Raw genomic sequence first — 16955 nt, forward strand, 5'->3', positions numbered from 1 at the left:
GGTATATTTCAAGAAGAAAGCTAAGGAGACTAAAAAGAAAAACTTAAAAACCTTAGTTACAGTGTGTTCTAACTTCATTTTCTAGCCAAACTACTTGTTACATCTTGTGAATCAATTAACAATTGTACATTTCATTGCTCTATCCAATCCAAATATACAATCACATGAAATTCCTGAAGTCCTATATAAATTCACTCAGTTATGCCTTCCATGATTTTTGATTTTGCATAGTGTACAGAACCATCAGCACACCAAGCTGTGGTGGTTTGACTCTGCTTGGCCCAGGGAGTGGCACTGTTAGGAGGTGTGGGCTTGTTGGAGGAAGTGGGCCACTGTGGGAATGGACTTTGAGACTTTCCTTCTAACCACGTGGAAGACAGTCTTCTAGCTGCCTTTGGGGCAAGAGGTTGAACTCTCAGTTCCTCCTGCTCCATGCCTGCCTGAATGCTACCATGGTTCCGACCATATGACAATGGACTGAACTTCTGAACCTATAACCTAGCCCCAGTTAAATGTTGTTTCTTATAAGAGTTGCATTGGTCATGGTGTCTTTGAACAGCAATCAAAACCTAATTGAGACTCAGTCCTTTACTTTATCTTTTTCAATCATCTGATAAGTTACACCCCATAGTGCCAAACATAGTGGATGTTTGGAGACAGAATACATTATAACAGGAGTAGAACCACTGGAATTTTTCATTACTTCTTGTGCCTTCAGAACCTGCCAATGCCTTATCACATACACAGCATTTCCAGTTGTTGATGGGTGGCTACGACGCAATCTAACTTTATAACTGGGTTGTTCAGATAATACTAAACTTATATGCCAGTTAGAACCACATGGTAATCTCGTGGCCCATTGTCAAATGTTTTTTTGTTTTTTGTTTTTTTTCTCAGAGGTTCAATAAACGGGCCAAGAGCTGTTTCTCAAAGGGAGCCTATTGGCCTTCAGATGATGGTAGATATTTGACCCCAAATTCCAAGGGCTTCTACTGTGATTCAGGTATAGGGCATGCTAAGACTTGAAACAGGATCCCTATCTGCTAAAGAAACCCCAGGTAAGTTGGGTCTGTTAGATTTTTAGCCCACTTGAAAGCAACCTACAACATAGTATGGACTCATGGAATAGTATCATCTTAGTGCAGTACTATTCAAAGCTAGCAGTTTTCCAACTTCCTTCATATAAAGGCCAGTAGAAAGCATCCAGGTCATAAATGTGCTGCCACCAGAATCTATAGAAGCTCAGTAAACATTCAATTTCTTCCCTGTTAGTAGGAGAGACTAAGTGCAACAACTCATCCTCTACTTTAGTAGACATATTTCTTCATGTCCCACAGCCCTGAACTGCTAGAAATATCATTGAGGTAGAAAGTCCTTGAATTTTGGGTGGAACTATATTCCAGTCTTCTAATGTGCATGCATTTTATCAGAAAGACTCAAGGCATAGCTACTCTCTGCTTCTCTTTTCCAAGCAGCACAATCCCATCAAAACAGTGGACCTGAATGATATCTTGAAGACAATGCAGGAGATTATTATCATTTTAAACAAATTTTTGATATAGAGCAAATTAGTATACTTTTAAGTAGAAATGCAAAATCTTATGAAAAAATGTGCCTTATGTTGGGATTTATAAACAAGTATTTTTAAAAGCTTCTGTGACATCATTTTCTGCTTATAGATATCAGAAAATATGTTAATCAGCTTGAGAAAATAATTTACATCCTGTAGAAAAACATATAACTGAAGAAACCCCCATACTTGGTTCCTCACAGTCAACAGTCACTCTCCATGTATGAATGCTTCCAAGTTGAGTTATCCGTGTGTTGTTTTCATACAGGCCAATTAATGTATAGTGAGATGTAGTAATAACCATTACCTCTGGACCTCCTTAATCCTGGATGCTGTTATTGATTTTTGTAACTCCTTTGGAAATGTGATCTATTTTGGCTGAAGTTTGGATAGCAATTCCTGCTGTCTTCATGATTCCATTAGACTGGAGTACTCTTGCCTATCATTTTATTCAAAGCTGATGCCTGTCTTTTAAACTAAGGTGTGTTTCTTGTAGGCAGTAGACAGGTGCATTTTCGTCCACACTCTTTGTTTTGAGTGGAGAATTCAGGCCATTCATGTGTGAATTATTATTGAAATGTGTGTGTTAGTTCTGATCATAATGTTTTTGGTTTTTGGTGTTGTAATCTTATTGGTAATTTTGTTTTGATAATTATGGCTTCATATTTCTTCCTCAGTCTCACTCCTATCCTCATTCTTTTCTTCAGCCTGAAATAATACTTCCTGAACTACTTTAGGTTTAGTTTGTGGAATATAATTTTTAGGCTGCCTATGTTTTGGAAAACTCTTCTTAATTCACTAGGTTTGTATTGGTGGGCATATCATTTTAGACTGGTCGTCATTAAGGACTTGGTATGTATTGCTCCAGACATTTCTGGCTTTGAAATTTTATCTCGAATAATCAGCTGTTCCTATTTAAATATTTTACTAGAATTAGGGAAATTCACCTTTCTATTGATGAGTTTCATTTATTTGCCACTTGCATTTTCCCTTAGAGCTTTTGACTCACTTTTTTTGGTTTGTTTTTCATTTTGTTCACTTAGTATTTTAACTATAATATTTTATAATATAAAATATGCATGGATATTTTGGTTTTGCTCTTGTTTTTTTTGTTTTTGTTTTTCATTCTGTGGTCTTCTTAAATTGTATGCTTGTGACTTCTATGATCCTATTGAATTTCTTATATTTGCCATTGACTTGTAATTCTTGTCTGTCACATGTGCTTATAATTTGAAGATTTGATTTTTTTAATTGTGTCCCTTATACAAAATACTTTCTGGGCATACAGTCTGTCAACTGAGCTACTTCCATCTCCACAACCTTATTTCTACTGAAAAAACAGTCATATTACCTCCTGTGTGTGTGCTCTGTAAGAAACATCCTTTACCCTTCATCAAGGATTGACATTTTCCTAATTTTAGCAGATGAGATGTTAATTTCTATATGAGATGCTGAAGTCACTGTCAGGTAAGTATAGAGGGCACAACAAATGCTTTGGAAGTGCTATGGATACCTTGAGGAAATTAAATTGTTTTTATATTTCTTTTAAATAGGATATTATCATTCTTACTTTGTTTTGTTCACAAGAACTGGGATCAGTTAATTCACACAGATATATGGCCTGAAGAGAATAGTTTATCCATGAGAATCCCAGAGCTCAGCTGTTGCTACCCTACTGTCCTCCTGGAATTAGAGAAATTCACTTTTCCACTTGATGGTACCATTTTATAACAACCTTAAGATCAGAAGTACCTTCTCCAGATGACATAACTGCCTCTAGAGAGAGATGAGCTGATGAAATTTTTTTCCTTATAACTACTTCTTATGGTTCCATTGTACAGGGATTTTTATGGGCAGCTCAGTTGGTGAGTGTTATTTTTTAAAATTCTCTTCATTATACTGAGAGCAGTAGGTATGTGGTAGAACGAAACAGGATTCTGTAATAAGTAATTACAGAATTTTCTGCTTACTATTTCACCTTTGAGCTATATTGTATTAACAGTAAACCTGAGATTCTTGCAGATATAAGAATATCAGAGTAATGGTTAATAAAAGAACTCAGGTTCATGAAGTTTGATCTCTTCTATATGTGAGAGTAGACAGGGTCTAGCAACAGGATGGGTAGAGATAGAAAAAGCAAATATAATAAAGATGTTTATTGAGTATTATGCATTACTTTTTATAATGAATGTACACTGACATATATTTAAAAAGTAACTGCATCTTAACATTTCAAGGAGCCTCTCTGACAGAGGATTGTACTGAGTATGTGTTCTAAGAATAAATGGTTCCACCAAGGTATGGAAATCTGTGTTAGCTTTCCATCTCTGTAACAAAACACCTGAGATATCTTAGATGGTAAAAATCAAGGGAAAACCAATTATTATTTTGCAGGGGTTGATTTATAATATTGATGCATTTGAATTTTGTTTTGCATTTTTCCATTTTACTTTATTCTCAAGTTAACTGACTGTATGTAATTATTATAGTAAAGTTAAGCTACAAAATAGATTAAGTAAATTATCAGTAATTTTCTAGTGTGTTGCATTTGCATATATTGATGCATTATTAGGAAAGTTTCAATTAATGACATAGGAGATCATAAAACTCTCTTAGCATCATATAAGTTTTAAATGTTTTGCATACATTTGTTTAATCTATTACAATTATTTCTCATATAGTAGATATTTTAAAGGCAATTCAAAATTATTTGGAAACCTCACCTCATTTATTAAATGCTTGTAAAATTATCCTTATACAAATGTAATTTTCATTAGGAGTATTAGTTATTTTATTAAAATGAATTCCTTTTTCTTATTTTAGATTTTCTAAACTGAACCTTGTAGCATTGCAAGAATAATATTAAGTAATCTTTTCATTAGAAGTTAGAAATATATTTATAATTCTTGAGTATTCTAAAATTATTTAGCTCGTTTCTCTAGTTGCATATGTAGCAAAAAAAGATGGCCTAGGCGGCCATCATTGGGAAGAGAGGCCCCTTGGTCTTGCAAACTTTATATGCCTCAGTACAGGGGAACACCAGGGCCAAGAAGCGGAAGTGGGTGGGTAGGGGAGTAGGGGGGGCAAGGTATGGGGGAACTTTTGGGATAGCATTTGAAATGTAAATGAAGAAAATACCTAATTAATAAAAATTTTAAAGTAATAGTCACTAAGGTTTTCTGTAACAGTAACAAAATAAAGTTGCTTGCTAAAATCTACACACACACACACACACACACACACACACACACACACAAAGGCAAGTAATTTAATTGTAGGTGATGAATATCAGAAGTTCATTTTCCCCTCTGGAATGCCAGTTACTAATATATAGGAGATTAAAATGGAGAATGAAGGCAAGTGTGGTTGCACAGGCCCATCCATGGTCCTTGCACTTTCAAGAATAAGGCAGGAGAATCATAGGTTTGATTCAAGTCAGTCTGAAATTGGTTGAGATCCCATCTCTGCCTGTCTGCCTGTCTGCCTGTCTGCCTGTCTGCCTGTCTGCCTGTCTGCCTGCCTACCTGTCTGTCTGTCCATCTGTATGTATTTCTCTCATACACACAAACACAAGTAAAAAAATTCTAAGTGGAAAACTGAGAATGTCAAATTATAATATTAATGTGGATGAAATGGAACAAAATAATGCCAGTAACCATCATTAAATTTCTAGCCCAGGGTATCAATGACATAAAAACCAGTTGTTAGAAACATGAAGTCATGTTTGCAAGTATTGTAGTACTATCACACACACACACACACACACACACACACACACACACACACACTTCCAGTCAACATTCTCATATATTTTCCAAAATAACACCATAAACTTGTGATGAAGCTCAGAAATGATTGTTTCCCCACAGTCTCTACAGTGATACTTCTGCTGCTGCTTCTTAAGGGAACTGGGTTGTAACTGTGAAGTTATAATATTCTACTCAATATCTGTATGTTTCCAGTTACACCTTTGCTAAGTTCCAAATAAGAATTCATGCATTTAAATTATTTAAGAGGAGCTATGAGTTACTAGTTAATAAAAAAGTACTAAGTTCCATTTCATTCACAAAAAACTAACATGGGCAGCAAAGTTAAGACTGTTATTTGAAATGGTAAAAGTTGTGTGGGTGCTGATGATGTATGATAATAGTGGGGACCTTGTTTTTCACTGTATGGGAAGGAATCTCTTTCAAAATAGAAGTTACAAAACAGCATCACTATGTGATCATTTTCAGCAAGCCCATGTTTGTCATAATATATAAAAAAATAGAGATTGTCTTAATGTCACATGTTCCCTCTTGTTGGAGGCTCCTAGTTCCACATCTTCAGATGAGATTATGTAATGTGTAGTAACTACAGAAATCAGGAAAGAAAAACGGAACCTCTGGCGTATAGGACTGGGCATTGGAGCAATAGAGAGCAGAACTGCAGGGTACAAGTGTCTTAACAGGAAAAGAGGAAATTGGGGGGGGGTTCTTAGAGAGTGGAAGGGGATAAATATAGAAGAAAGAGGTAGGGAGGTAAAACATTAACATGAATAGCTGAAAAGCCACAACTCACCATTCTATTAACAATTATAATCCACCTCTCAAATGAAAAGTAGCAGTTGTCTTTATAGCTGAGAGTTAGTGCTTTAAACCAGAAGTCTCACAAAAGGTGATGAGAATGGGAAATAAACTCAAATGTCTATGAGCCTTTAAAACCATAAGTAATGGATATAGGGTGTGGAAAGTCCACTAGTAGTCTCCACCTGTACCTATGTCTTTAATTTGTAGTCTGGATTTCACAGAAAAAGGAACATAAAAATACATGAATTGAGAAAGATATTTTGCTAATTAAAATAGTGGGATTATCATGGATTAGCACTGTGATTTCAGTAGAATTATGACTCAAACATACTTGCAAAATAGAGCACAGTAAATATGAAATATAAAACTGAATCACCTCAGTTTTTATGTATATCTTTTGTGACCATTTTCTAAATCAACGTAAGTTTTATTCAGTTGTTCAAATGAGAATAATACTCTTTGCTTCCAACTACTGTTTTACATGTTAAGAATAAAATGAGACATTTTAAATCAATAGGATTGGATTTTTCTTGTATGAGTCTTAAGTCCAATCAAGTTCAAAAGTTGTAAATTTCATATAAATATGTTTGAATATATATTATATATACATATCTATCTATCTATCTATCTATCTATCTATCTATCTATCTATCTATCTATCTATCTATCTACAGGTGACTCATGGAAGGAATGTAGAAATGTAGACTATGATGCACAGTCCGGGTCATCCAAAAAAAAAATCACAGGCTAATCAAGAAATAATATGGAAAAATAGACTGATGATATAAATATATTTTCCAGTGTATCACAAGCTTGATGTATGCTCCATTATTTTTTTTCAGATATATGAAATAAACTTCCAATATGCTACTAAGATGAATACATTCTTCACTTATGTCCTCATTCAAAAATGTTCTTTATTTCCAAACCGGACTTGGAGTCCTAGCCAATACAGTTCTTCTGTTTTTCTATGTTTTCATAATCCTAGGTCACAGACCTAAGCCCACAGACCTGATCTCCTGTCAACTGTCCTTTGTGCACATAATGATGGTTCTCATTGGAGGGGATATTTTGCTTGCAGACATATTTGAGTCACTGAACATTGGGAATGACTTCAAATGCAAGACAACATTCTACTTATTCAGAGTGATGAGAGGCCTCTCTATCTGCATCACCTGCCTCCTGAGTGTGTTCCAGGCTGTCACTATCAGTCCCAATACCTCTGTGTTGGCAAAATTTAAACAAAAAGTGAAAAAATACATGACCCATGTTTTCTTATGTATTTGGTTTTTCAATTTGTCTTTCAGTACTAACCGGATCTTTTATGTTGGTGGTTTTACGAATGTGAGTGAGACCAACCAGATGCAGGTCACTAAATCCTGCTCACTCTTACCCATGAACCACATCACCAGGGGACTTATTTTTACAATATCAATCTCCAGAGATGTGTTTCTGGTAGGAGTCATGCTGACTACAAGTGTATACATGGTTATTTTCTTGTTCAGGCATCAGAGGCAATGCAAGCATCTTCATAGCTTCAGCCACCTGAGAGAGTCCCCTGAGAAAAGGGCCACGCAGACTATCGTGCTGCTGGTGTCTTTCTTTGTTGTCATGTACTGGGTGGACTTCATCATCTCATTTACCTCAGACATGATATGGATGTATGACCCAGTCATCCTGACTCTTCAGAAGTTTATGATGTATGCCTATCCCACAGTTACCCCTTTGGTACAAATCAGTTCTGATAACAGAATAATAATTATGCTGAAAAATATTCAGTCAAAGCACCATTTGAGTTTTTCTTAAAAGACGTTTTCTTTTATTTAAAATTACTCGTTCATTACCAGTGTGTGCTGTGGCAAGTGTGTATGTATGTTTGCATTTCTGGTGCCCACAGAGGTAAGAAGATATCATAGGAGTCCTTGGATTTAGTCTTACAGATAGGTAGAAAGAATTGTTCTGTATAGCCTCAGTGGGGTTTTTTCCCCCTAAAATACAGTCTTTTAAAAGAACATTAATTGTCTTGATGTATACTTGGAATTGGTTTGCAAGAATTTTATTTTGTATTTTTGCATTGATATTCATAAGGGAAATTGGCCCAAAGTTCCCTTTGCACACCCTCATAGAAGTGGGAGAAGTGGGGATGTGATAGGAAGTTTCTGAGGTGGGTAATTGGGAAAGGGCATGCCATTTCAAATGTAAATAAATAAAATATCCAGTAAAAAACTTTGTCTAATAGCAAAGCAAGGTTTTTTTATACTATTTAAATAAAATTTGTTGCATTACACATAAAGGTTTCTTTTTGTTTCTCTTGTTGAGTCCTGGAGTTCTTAAGTTATTTGTAACTGTTGATCTTTCCACATGAGTTCTGTCTCTGTTCCTATGTTCTATGAATATTCCCTTGCTGCTGAGTTTACTCAAAAAAATATCCTTGCTGTCAGTGACTTTTTACACTTACTCTCGAAAAGATTTTAATCTACACTTACTCTTCAAAAATAGTTTAAATATTTCATTGTAGCTTTAATTCTGATTCTTAAGTATGCCTTTGTTGGATCCATAAAAATAGTGTGATTTTAAAGTTTGTTTTTTTTTAAACCACAGTTAATGTGTTTTATATGAAAATTTCATGTCTGTTTATTTGTACTTTATTTAATCTCATTTACTACAATATTATGGGTAAACAAAAATAGTTTATTACACATACATGTTGTACAATATGTTTGTTGTGTATCTGTATGCATATATGTATGTGTGTGTACACAGATGAAGTATGTATGTGTATGTGCACATGGAGACCAGGACTTAAGCTTGACTGTTGATCTTCATATGTAATCAATCTTGTGTCTTGATAGAGCATCTTTCTCTGTTGTTGGGGCAGGCCTGCAGCTCTCATATCCAGGTTCCAGCCTGGGAGGCATCTTGGAGCTGAAAGAGAAGAGGGAATCTAGGCGGGTACAGAAATAATGGAACCAAGACATGCTAGTCTGTTCAAGGTTCAAATGTTTAATAATAAAATCTGCACTTATAAAGAGGGAAGCCCATCCCCAGTCCCACCACGTTTCTTGATGTAGAGATGTGAACTTGTCAGAACAGCCTTTTAGCAGAAACTCCCCAAATTCACAGTTTGTAGTAATCTCAGGAAATTCATAGAGAACCGGTTTGGCCTCAGGGCAGGTGGCAGGCAGTGTAACATCACAGGAGAGTCATGAGCAGCAGCACAGTACATGGCCCCACCTCAGTGGCAACAGTCTGAACCAGCCTGCCTAGGCGGAAGGAGGATATTCTGTGACCTGGGCCAAGATGATAATCCCAGTTCTTCTTCTGTCTCTATATATCCAGTGCTGGGATGACAAGTGTTCACCACCTTACCTCATACTTAAATATGCCTTTTTTTATTGAAAATAAGATTTTTTTCAGACAATATATTCTGATTAGGATTTCCCCTTCCCCTATTCCATCCAGTTCTTCCTCACCTCTTTCTCCATCTAGTTCTACACCACTTTTTTTCTCTGTTAGAAAACAAACAGACCATCATGTACTCCTGGAGTACACAGAGGTGAGAAGAGTACATGAAGTCCCTTGAAAATTGAACTTCCAGCTGTTTATAAGGAAACATGAATATGATAAAAAGTAAATGAATCAGAATAGGACAAAACAAATTGAAGGAAAAGTGCTAAAGTAAGCACACCAAACATAAACTGACAGAACCACACAAGTGCACACACAGGAATCTCAAAGATTCCAAAACTAGGAGTTGTAATATATATGCAAATGATCAGTAGAGACTCTATTAAGATTGTTTTCTGTTGGCCATGTATTTCAGGTCATGGAAGCTATCCATAAGAGTGGTTTGTTTCTACAGAGAGACACCCTGGAGAAAACTAATTTTTTCTTTGCAAGTGGCTATAAAATGGAGATAGCTTCTAGGTTATGGAGGGGCCACATATCTACTTCTGCTCTATGACCCCATCACGAGCAGATATGTCCATATTGCCAGTCTTTGAATTTATATGTGTGTCCCACTGAGCTGTGTTTAGAAGGCCTTGTTTTCTTTGTGTCTGTTATCTATTCTGACTTTTCTAGTCTTTCTATCACTTCTCTCTAAGAGTTCCCTGTGCTCTGAGCAGTAGAATTTGATGGAGATTCCCCATATAGGGCTGACTGTCTTAATGTATCTCACTCTGTATATTTTCTATCTGTGGGTCTCCATATCTATTCCTATCTTCTGCTGAAGCAAGCTTCTGTGATGATGGTAGAGTAAGACTCATATTTACAGGTTTAGCAGTATGTCATAAGATGGCATATTATTTGTTGCAAGAACACTAGTATTTGGTTTTTTTAATGGTTCCTGACCTATCTAATCTCATGTTCTTGACAACGCAAGCAGTGCTGGCTATGGTTTTGTTCTCATGGATTCCATGCTTTAAATCAAATCAGAGATTGGCTGGTTACTCCCATAAGTTTTGGGTTGCTATTGCACCAGAGTATCTTACAAGCAGGTCACCATTTTAGACTGAAGATTTTGTAGCTGGTTTGGTGTTTACTTATCTCCTTTGGTATTGTGCATGTTAAGGTCCAGTACCATAATCTCTGATCCACAGTGATGTAGGCTTTAGATAGACACCTGTTTGATATCTCCATGTTTAAAGTGTTGTCTATGTGCTGTCTTCAGAAATAGAGCCTTAACATCAGTCTATGGAGAACACATAATAGCCTTAACAATACCTTGCACTATGAACATAGTGGAGCATGTGTCCTTATTACCAGTTGGAACACTTTCCAGGTATATGCCCAGGAGATGTATTGCTGGATCTTCCGGTAGTACTATGTCCAATTTTCTGAGGAACCACCAGACTGACTTCCAGAGCCCCAGAACTCGTGTCTCTAGCTGCATATGTAGCAGAAGATGGCCTAGTTGGCCATCATTGGGAGTAGAGGCCCCTAGGTCTTACAAACTTTATATGCCCCAGTACAGGGGATCTCCAGGGCCAAGAAGTGGGAGTAGGTGTGTAGGGAAGCAGGGCGGGAGAGGGTATAGGGAACTTTTGGGATAGCATTTGAAATGGAAATAAAGAAAATATCTAATAAAAATTACTAAACAAAACAAAACAAAACAAAACAAAACAAAACAATACCTTCCACTATTTGAAAGTTCCCATGGTGCCCCTTTGGCTAACAATTTCATTAGATGTAATGATGTAATTAGTTTGCAGTACTGGAAGTTTCATTTAATTATGAAAAATTTCATTTCGAGTTCCATGTTCCCTGTTATTTTGTGATTTCATTTAGCTTACCTTTATATATGTATATAATTTTGAATGTTACAACTGTATTAAGCTTCTACATGATCTTTAACATTCCTTAGTTTAAACTGTCACTCCTAGCATTTCTTTTCTTGCACCACTTCCTCTTCCTTGGATGATACTTCAAATTCAAATCCCTTCCATACATCCATAACTTCCTATTCTATAATCCCTTCCAAGCAAGATACATCCTTCCTCTCCTTCATGTATTGCTGTAGTCACTTCTGGCTTTGAAAGTTTACATGGGAAATTAGTTGTTTCTAATCAACTATTTTCCTGGAATTAGGGAAGTTTACCTTTCCTTGTGATGGGACTTCTTTATTTGTGAATTGCAGGTTTTCTTTTAGAACTTTTAATGTGCTTTTTAGTTCTTTATGCTTCTTGTTTTACCTATAGGATAAATGGAGAATTTTTGATTCTGCTCTTATTTTTGTGCCATGTGTATGCCTATGTGTGTGTGCGCGCATGTGTGTTTTATATGAGTGTGACTTTGGAGAAGTTTTATTTTCTGATATAGTGATGGTCCTCTGTTAGCCATTGACCTGAGATTCATCTCCCTCAGCTGAGCCTATACTTTGAAGGTTTGTTTTATTTCATTGTGTCCTGCATACATGATACTCTCTAGGCATGTGCTCTACGAACTGAGCTACATTCCCATCCCTACAGCTAGATTTCTGTTATATTATCTCACTTCTGTGTGATCTTTAAAAAAAATAACTTTCCTCAAGTGTGTTTGGAGGAGGTGACATTTTCTTAATTTTAACAAAAGAGATGTTAATTTCAAGGAGAGTCTCTGAAGCCACTGTCATGCAAGTGTGGAGGACACCACAAATGTTTTGGAAGAAGGAGGGATACCTTGGGGAATCTAAATTGCTTTTCCATGTCCTTTAAGTGGGATATTATTATTGTTAGTTTTCTTTGTTAAGAAGAACTGGGATAACCTAATCTATACAGACAGATATAGTCTGAGGAGAATGGCTCACCTATGGACACCCAGAGCACAACTGTTCCTACTCCACTGTTCTCATGGAATTAGGGAAGTTCACTTTTCCATTTGATGGAACCATGTTGCAACAACTTCACAGTGAGAAGTGCCTTCTCCAGATGACATGTTAACTGTGGGTCTACAGGGTGATGATCTGATTCCATTTCTTCCTCATAACTGCTTCTCAGGGCCTCATTCTACAAGGATGTTTATCAAAGGCCCAGCTGGGCAAATGTTTTTTTCCACTCACTGATAGTGAGAACAGTAATTAGGCAATAGAGTGAAGCAGCATTTTTTTTTTATAATAAAGGATTAGAGAATTCTCTGCTTAGAATACTAACTTTTGAGTCATACTGTATGATAAGCACACAACATATGCTTGTAGACAAAGAGGCATCATTGTAATGATTAATAAAAATTCACATATTTCACATAATGTGATCTATGAATATGTATGTGACAGTAAGATAGAGGTATTTGAATAAGGATAGGGCAAGCTGAATGGTGGCTAAAGAGAGGAAAGGCTGAAGTAGTGAAGATCATCACTGGGTATTATATATTAATTGAAAGTATCATAACACCCATCAGTTTTTACAGTGGATGTGCACTGATATATATGTAAAATTAGCCCCATATGCAATATTTTAAGGAACATATTTGAAATAGGAATTTTATATAATTCAGTTTTTCACTCAAGTGATGTACTGGTGTTCTTGTTAGCAGCCCTGGCACACACTATGCTATTGTTCTATTCTTAGGCCCAATAGTCCAATAATTTCACACACACACACACACACACACACACACACACACACATGCACACATGTACAAACACACATACACACACACATACACACATATACACACACATACACACACATATACACATACACACATTTCCAATGACTATTCTTATATCTTTCACAAACTAATGTTATGTAACTTGTGCTGTGGGTATGATTGCTTCCATGTAGTCTCTTCAGTGACACTTCTGCTGCTTCATCTCAGTGGAACTGGCTTGTTAAGTGTGGGAATGTAATATTCTAGGCAGTGTCTGTGTACTTACAGTTACACCTGCCCTAAACTCAGTTGTCAAAAACAATTCTTGCATTTAAATTATTTAAGGGTATCAGGCAATGGCTATGAATTCATTCTTTATTAATGTGTGATCAGGACGTAGTTCTGTTGCCATTACATATTTCATAAAGTTTCCATGAAACAAGTTTGGGTGGCTAAGTTCTTTATCTTCTGAAGTCCCTAAAGACTTCCTGCTGCTGACAGTGGACAGTACACCAGACACCATAAAGCTTGTCACCTGAATTCATATAGTCACTTTATGTTCTCCCTGAGCAGTCCTATTATGTGGTCATTGCTCACTAAATATGCTAAGAGTTAAAATGGAAGTGATAGTTTTCATATATTTTGGTGTTTCTTATATTACTATGTCCAAAAGCAGAAGGCAAAGATCACCATAAATTCATAAATCAAGGCTGTTCTAAATCAAATTCTGTGCTAATGAAGAGAAAAGTTGTTTAATGGGGCCATCCCACAGCCTCAACTCTGACTCAGAATTGTTCCTGTCTGAAAGAATTACAGGGATAGAGATGGAGAGGAGCCTGAGGGAAAAGAAGGTCCAGCGACAGGCCCAAAGTAGGATCAAGGGGGAGGTCCCAAGGCCTGACACAATTACTGAGGCTATAGAGAGCTCTAAAAAGGGACCTATCATGACCGCACTCTGGAAGATCCAACAAACAGCTGAAGGAATCAGATATAGATATTTGCACCCAACCAATGGACAGAATCACTTGACCATGTTGTTAAATTAGGGAAGGCTACATTCTTTTATAAAAGGTTCTAAATTTCAAAATTAATTAATTAATTTACATTCAATATACTTTTCGACCCCCTTTGGACCCCCCCCAACTGCTTCACATTCCACACCTCCTCCCCACCACACCCTGTGTCCACATGGATGCCCCACCCTCTACCCCATCAGACCTCTAAACTCTCTGGGTCTTCCAGTCTCTTGAGGGTCAGGTTCATCATCTCCTTGAATGAACACAGACCTGGAAGTCCTCTACTGTATGTGTGTTGGGGGCCTCACATCAGCTGGTGTATGCTGTCTGCTTGTTTGCCCAGTGTTTGAAAGTTGTTGGGGCTGCAGATTAATTAAGACCGCTGGTCCTCTTATAGGATCTCCCTTCTTCTCAGCTTCTTTCAGATTCCCCTAATTCAACAAATGCCTTATTCTATGGTGATCTGATGAGATACATGGTATTTTCCAATCTTTTTTATTAGATATTTTCTTCATTTACATTTCAAATGCTATCCCCCAAACCCCCTATACCCTCCCCCAGACCTGCTCCCCAACCCACCCACTCCTGCTTCCTGGCTCTGGCATTCCCCTCTACTGTGGCATATGATCTTCACAAGACCAAGGGACTCTCCTCCCATTGATGGCCAACTAGTCCATCCTCTGCTGCATATGCAACTAGAGAAGACACAGCACAGAGGGGGTACTAGTAGTTCATATTGTTGTTCCTTCTATAGGGTTGCCAACCCCTTTAGCTCCTTGGGTACATTCACTCCCTCCTTCATTAGGGGCCCTGTGTTCCATCCAATAGATGACTCTGAGCATCTACTTCTGTATTTGCCAGGCACTGGCATAACCTCAGAAGAGAGAGCTAAGTCAGGGTCCTGTCAGCAAAATCTTTCTGGCATATGCAATAGTGTCTGGGTTTGGTGGTTGTATATGGGATAGATCCCCTTCAATCTTCTTGTATTGGTTGAGGCTGTTTTTTGACCAATTATATATATATAATATAATATAATTATAATATAATATATATATATTATATTATAATATAATTATATTATATTATATTATAATATAATTATAATATAATTATATATATATAATATAATAATTGACTATATATATATATATATATATATATATATATATATATATATATATATATATATATAGTCAATTTTGGAGAAGGTACCATGAGGTGCTGAGAAGAAGGTGTATTCTTTAGGGTGAAATGTTCTGCAGATATTTGTTAAATCCATTTGTTTCATAATCTTTATCAGTTTACTTGTGTCTCTCTTTACTTTGTGTTTCCCCAATCTGTCCATTGGTGAGAGTGGGGTGTTGAAGTCTTCCACTATTATTGTGTGCAGTTTAATGTGTGTTTTGAGCTTTAGTAAAGTTTGTTTTATGAATGTAGGTCCCCTTGCATTTGGTGGATAGATTTTCAGAATTGAGACTTTCTCTTGGTAGACTTTTCCATTGATGAATATGAATTGTACTTTTTCATCTCACTTGGTAGGTTTTGGTAGAAAGTCTATTTTTTTTTTTTTTTGGCTATTAGGATGGCAACTCCAGCTTGTTTCCTGGGATCATTTGCTTGGAAGACTTTTTTCCAGTCTTTTACTTTGAGGTAGTGTTTATTTTTGTTATGGAGCTGTATTCTTGTATGCAGCAAAATGCTGGATACTGTTTGTATACCTGGTCTGGTTTTTTAATGTCTTTTTTATAGGGAAATCGAGTCCTTTAATATTGAGAAACATTAAAGACAGATCATAGTTAGTTCCTATTATGTTTGTTGTTGTAGGTGGCAATATTTGTATCTGATCCTCTCCTTTTTGTAATGTTTTGAGATGATTAATTTCTCTTCTTCTTCTTCTTCTTCTTCTTCTTCTTCTTCTTCTTCTTCTTCTTCTTCTTCTTCTTCTTCTTCTTCTTCTTCTTCTTCTTCTTCTTCTTCTTCTTCTTCTTGGTGTAGGTACCCTGTTTGTGTTGGAGTTTTCCTTCTAAAATCCTCTGTAGGACTAGATTGACAGATAGATATTGTTTGAATTTCGCTTTGTCCTCAAATATTTTGGTTTCTCCATCTATGTTGATTGAGAGTTTTGTTAGGTATTATAGCATGAGCTGGCATTTCTGTTCTCTTAAGGTCTGCATGACTTCTGTTCAGACTCTTGTGGCTTTGAGTATCTCTGTTGAGAAGTCTCATGTAATTGTGATAGGTATACCCTTATATGTTACTTGGATATTTCCCATGCAGCTTTTAATATTTTTTTTTCTGTGTATTTAGTGCTTTGATTATTATGTGACAAGAGTATTTTCTTTTTTAGTTTAATCTATTTGGTGTTCTATAGGGTTATTGTACATGTATGGCTATCTCCTTCTTTAGGTTAGGGAAGTTTTCTACTATGATTCTACTATGATTTTGTTGAATATGATTTTGAATCCTTTGAGCTGAGAATCTTTGCTCTCCTCAATTCCTATTATTAGAACTGATCTTTTCATCATGTCCTTGATTTCCTGGATTTTTTGGGTTAGGAGTTTCTTATGTTTTAAATTTTATTTGACAGTTGTGTCAATATCTTCTAAGGTGTAGTCTATACCTTAGATTCTTTCTTCTATCCTTTGTATTCTGTTGGTGAAGCTTACATTTGTAATTCTTTTTTATTATTATATTTTTATTAGATATTTTTCTTTATTTACATTTCAAATGCTA

General features: G+C 36.2%; 1 protein-coding gene across 1 annotated transcript; it reads left to right on the top strand.

The window, feature by feature from the left end:
- The first annotated feature begins 6979 nt into the window (after positions 1-6979).
- Vmn1r8 (vomeronasal 1 receptor 8) lies at positions 6980-8192 on the top strand. The gene has a single exon (NM_134187.4). The coding sequence runs from the start codon at positions 7033-7035 to the stop codon at positions 7942-7944; it is 912 nt and encodes a 303-aa protein (NP_598948.1). The 5' UTR covers positions 6980-7032; the 3' UTR covers positions 7945-8192.
- The last annotated feature ends 8763 nt before the right edge of the window (positions 8193-16955 follow it).

This window comes from Mus musculus, chromosome 6, assembly GCF_000001635.26.
Source record: "Mus musculus strain C57BL/6J chromosome 6, GRCm38.p6 C57BL/6J".
Taxonomy (NCBI): Eukaryota; Metazoa; Chordata; class Mammalia; order Rodentia; family Muridae; genus Mus; species Mus musculus.

Coding starts and splice junctions, on each gene's coding strand:
- Vmn1r8 (NM_134187.4), top strand. CDS start 7,033: ATGTCCTCATTCAAAAATGTTCTTTATTTCCAAACCGGACTTGGAGTC.